This window comes from Octopus bimaculoides, chromosome Z, assembly GCF_046866305.1.
Source record: "Octopus bimaculoides isolate indiv1 chromosome Z, ASM4686630v1, whole genome shotgun sequence".
Classification (NCBI taxonomy): domain Eukaryota; kingdom Metazoa; phylum Mollusca; class Cephalopoda; order Octopoda; family Octopodidae; genus Octopus; species Octopus bimaculoides.
Genome location: NC_142944.1, coordinates 3,118,178 through 3,123,177, shown reverse-complemented (window position 1 = coordinate 3,123,177; position 5,000 = coordinate 3,118,178). Strand labels below are relative to the sequence as shown.

At 36.8% G+C, this 5,000-nt stretch overlaps 1 protein-coding gene across 4 annotated transcripts in view; it reads left to right on the top strand.

The window, feature by feature from the left end:
- Window positions 1-5,000, top strand: part of LOC106884153 (voltage-gated delayed rectifier potassium channel KCNH1) — a 435,108-nt gene that overhangs the window by 349,195 nt on the left and 80,913 nt on the right. For all 4 annotated transcript variants that reach the window (XM_014935388.3, XM_014935387.3, XM_052973780.2 and 1 more), the window contains one exon: window positions 4,862-5,000. This exon is cut by the window's right edge and continues 61 nt beyond it. In XM_014935388.3, coding sequence (XP_014790874.1) covers window positions 4,862-5,000 — 139 coding nt within the window. The remainder of the gene's footprint in view (window positions 1-4,861) is intronic.

Below are 5,000 nucleotides of genomic sequence, written 5' to 3'. Positions count from 1 at the left end.
CTTTTGATCTATCTGGCTATTAAAAACCGTCTGCCAGCGTCCCACTTCTCCCACGCCGTCCACAACAACCAGGTTTTACACCATCACCAGAGATCTACTTCTCACGGACGCCGAACGAGCCCTTCTTCGCAGGAGCTTAAATTTTATCCTCCTGATAGAGAAACTAAAGGAATTTAATATACATACCATTACTGAGAGTTTCCTCCTCTGTTGGATCCAACTTAAAACTTTCTTCCACGATAGAAGCCCAGATCTACCGAATAAGGACGACTTTCCCTTCAAAAAGCACAACTCGAACTGAACCTCAAGTATGGGCCTTCACCACATGGTCGATAAATTCCGTTTCGATTCACACGTCTTCACCTTCATCAAAGACTAAGATCAAATCTTCTCTCATCGGAATTCGACATCCTTCGGAAGCTCCCTAAACGGTGATATATCGTTATCAAACCAGCCGACAAAGATTCGCGGTTTGGCGAATCGATCTGTACAGATAAAAATTTCTCCGCCAGCTTAAGGAACCTTCGATTCTACACAAGCTACAAAACGATCTCACCAGCTACTACCAGTGCGTGAACTTATCACTTCCGATTTGCTTCTATCCTCTGCCACTAGCCTGACTGTAATCACACCCCAGACATTACCATCTACTTCAAAATTCACAAACTTGACAATTCCGGCCAACCTATCGTCTGAACTTGATACAATACGTTCACCTCTCATAACTAACTTACCCACAAACATTAAAGATACCAACCTCTTCAATTCGTTCAATAGTTCAAACCCATTTTCACCGTGAACATTAAATTATTTTACATAGTTATTCTCCCCAACGATGGCCTATCATCCCTTAAATACTTGCTACTTACGCTTTCTACCTGTACCTAGCACTTTAACTTTCCTTCAAGAGCTCGTACTAACCCTTATTTATTTTTCTTTCTCAGGAGCATTTTACAATCATGTCATCGACTCCAATTACGCTAAAATTTTGTAGGCCACAGTTAAATGCAAATATTTGCCCATTTCGCGTGACCTGTCATTAACTCATTTCACTCCACTTTGGAATTTATTTCTACAGTATCCGATATCGTTATTTTCTCAATCTTTCCATACCTATACATATCTTTCTGGTCAGTTCCGTCCGCTGCACGCCAATTTACTCCAAATTTTATCTTCACTACTCTTCTCCTCATCCTAAACATACTAAATCCGCCATACAATGTTTCCAATTCATATTTCTTTACTGCCCACAAGGGACTACACACAGAGGGGACAAACAAGAACAGACAAACGGATTAAGTCGATTATATCGACCCCAGTGCGTAACTGGTACTTATTTAATCGACCCCGAAAGGATGAAAGCAAAGTCGACCTCGACGGAATTTGAACTCAGAACGTAGCGACAGACGAAATACTGCTAAGCATTTCGCCCAGTGTGCTAACGTTTCTGCCAGCTCACCGCCTTACATGTTTCCAATTCCTTAGCCATCACCTTCGCCGATTCTGAAGCACTAATTCAGATTTCAAGTGCTACTGTGAGAGAATGCAACATTTCTTCCTGAATCGAGGATACTTTCGAAAAGTCGTTTGTCTTGAATTCCTCCAGATCAGGCCATCGACTGCGCCATCGCTTTCCTACCCCCTTTACACATACATACAAACCAAATTCTACTTTTTCTCATCTCCTACCCATCCCTTCTTTCATTGAAGAACTCACTCTTCCACAACTTCTGAAGCCTACTTTTTGACCCCTCAAATGCTCCGATCTTTTCGGCACCACTTTTTGCCCTCAAAAAAAAAAAAAGGATCCTTTGTAACTTACTAATGAAGAAGTTCCATGGTGCTCAGCCCTACACAATCAAACACTTTTAAGAGAGGTTGCTGACATGAAACACACGCCTCTACATTAACAACACTACAAACATCACGGGGCCTAAGTCACAATATCATATTACCCGAAACTATTGTTTACATCATCTTCCAACTTTACGTATTGCTTCATAATCAAGCATTGTGCAGTTCTTTATATTGAGGAAACATGCCAACATTTTGCTGATTGCTTTCGAGACTACATTCAAAGAACACTACTTGTGTAATGCCCGACCAACTTCTTGCCATTAACTTCAACATACCAAGTCATTCATTACTCATTTATCAACATGTAGCATCTCCATTCACTATGGGTCCACATACTCTAGGAAATGGAACGAACAACGTTTCCTCTTTTAACTTGGTAGCATGTCACCGACAGGTTTAACTGAATGTTTTTCCTTCAGCTCCGAAACCTTCTCTTAGTTCAGCAATCACTTTCTTATCTTTCAACTTCCTTCTCACCTCAGTTTTTTCTCTTCAGCCCGTTCACGCCTTTCTCTGTTCTTCTTTCTCGTTCCATTTTCTTTTATAACTTTTTATATCCTTCGCCAAGTTTCTATTTCCTGCTACTCCTTTTCTAGATATGCACCTCACGTCTTATGTTGCTCATCAGCTGCAATCAATTTCTCAAATACAGATCATCTAAAACTTTACTGTCTTCCTTTAATTTCTTTCCTTTCAATTTTTTCCTGACTCTGGCCGAAACGTTGGAGTTTCCATTCCCCCTAGCAATTTCGCTGTAAACTTTCTGTCGAGGTGAGGGTAAAAGTCCATTAAAATGAAAAAGAAAAATATTACTAGTGCTTATGTTACGAGACCCGCAAATTTAGAAGTCAAAAATCGACCTCAATTGCATTTCACTTAAGTAAAGAAAGGTGAAATTATTGTTGAATTTTTGGTATTTTATCATATTGCCATTTTCTCTATCTTTTTTTTTTCTCTCTCTCATTTAAAAAAGTTCTAAAATCAACACAGAAGTTGAAACTTTATGATAAGTAGGAAAATTTTAAGTTTTGATGTTTAAGACTGTCGTAGGTGAACGGGCGGTTGAGATAATCAGTTGACAGGTCACTGATTCAAATCTGAACACTAATACTACATCAGTATCAAAGCCACACACACTTCAAGCGACGCTGGGCAGCACAGCTTATCGCTGTTAGAGAAGGCTGAGTAATACTTCGCTACCTTACGTTGTTGGATTTAAATTTTTCGTGGTAACGTCTGAAACTCATCTGTATTTTCTCCAGTGAGGATAAGATAATGTTTTTCAACAGTTCAACGTCAAGAAACTGGAATATGTTCAAGTTTTATGCGATACGTGGTGATTGATATAAATCATCCTATATCGTTGTTTATACAAATTTCTCAGATAAGCTGAATGTTAATTATTCACTTCGATTGTGTTAGACATAAAACCAGGAAAGGATTGCTTAAACACAAAGACACTTATGGTACTCCAAGAACAAAATAAATTAAGTTACTCAGATTGAGTTTATAGAGACTAGAGAGAATAATGACAAAGTGACATAACGTAGAATTTTATGAAATTCAAAATGAAAATACAGACGAGCGAAAGCAAATACAGTAAAATATTATGTGCGTTTCTAAAGTCTCGTTACATTTATTGGTTTTCAGAATAATAATTTCATAGATAAGTTTCGAGGCCAAATATTTTGGTCCAAAAGAACAACGGATTATGTCGACCCAAGTACTTCACTAGCATTTTATTGACCATCCAAAAGAAGAGAGGGAAAAAAAGCTGACCTTGTGGGTATTTGAACTTGGAGCGTAAACAGTCGGAACAAATTCTGCGAGGAGCGTTTCCGATGCCCTAACAATTCGTCTAATACACCGACCTAATATTCTTAATAATGCTAGGGAATGCTGTTCTATATAATAATAATAATAATAATAACATCAGCAAAAAATACCTTAGGAATGAGAATCCAGGGATGGGTTCAAAATTCTACCAGAACACCTGATGAAAGCTGGAGAGTAAATCAGCCGAAACGGGTGACAACAAACAAGATGAGGACACATATCCGTCCAATGTAAATAATGTTAAAAATGTTAGGGAATTCTTAAATATATAGAAAAACTGCTATTTATTGTTCTGAGATATGATGTCGTGAGATAAAAAAAAAACTTATCAATTTTCTGTTACATGTTCACATAGTAGATAGTGCAAACTTTCTACTATTTTTTTATTATTTTATTAGTATTATAGTAAGAATTTCAATAAGAATACGGAATGTGTGTGTGTGCCTCTGTGTATGTGTGTGTAGACAGACAGACAGAGAGAGAGAGATAGATGCCTATACATGGATGGATGGATGGATGCCTCATATCAGGGTAGTTCAAAGTCAGAATAAGTGAGGGAAAATTTATCCTATAAAGTTTGATTTTTAAAGCTGAGTTCAGGTGTTAAGCAGAAGAGTCGCTAATGAAACTCAGAGATTTAATCGATGGAAAAATTATCGTATTACCAGTTGTTAATCGTAGATGAATATCTTCATTAATAATGAATCTATAGAAGCCGAAGCTAGTGACAAATTTTAGAATTCTGTGTTTAAAATATACGGTAGCATGCTGGAATTAGAAGGGTATGTCGTCTGAACAGACACAATGGGTTTGCATAGGCATGGTTAATCAAGGCTGACACGGAACGAGTTATTTGTATCACAAAATTTAAGTTAAATGAATAAAGAAAATAGATTAAATCAATAAATGGATATTCATAACATATTGTAAGGTTTACATAAGTGCAGAACAGAATGCAAGTTTATTTTTTAATTCAAAATTTTGAAATGGTGAAGTATAGAACAAAATGTTACCAAATTTCTTTTTCATGTTTTATTGAAATTGCTTATTAAATACATATTTTTCAAAAATATCTAAGTAATGTTGATGTTGAAATTATAGTTCTAAATGCGTGTAAGAGGTGAATTATTCCAAATAAATATCTTGTATTTTTCTATTTATTTTCCAGCGTTGTTATATGCAACAATCTTCAGTAATGTGACGACAATATTTCAACAGTTCTACGCTAATTCAGCAAGATATCATGAGATGCTTAACAGCGTCAGGGAATTCATGAAAATACATGACATACCCGAAAGCCTTAGTGA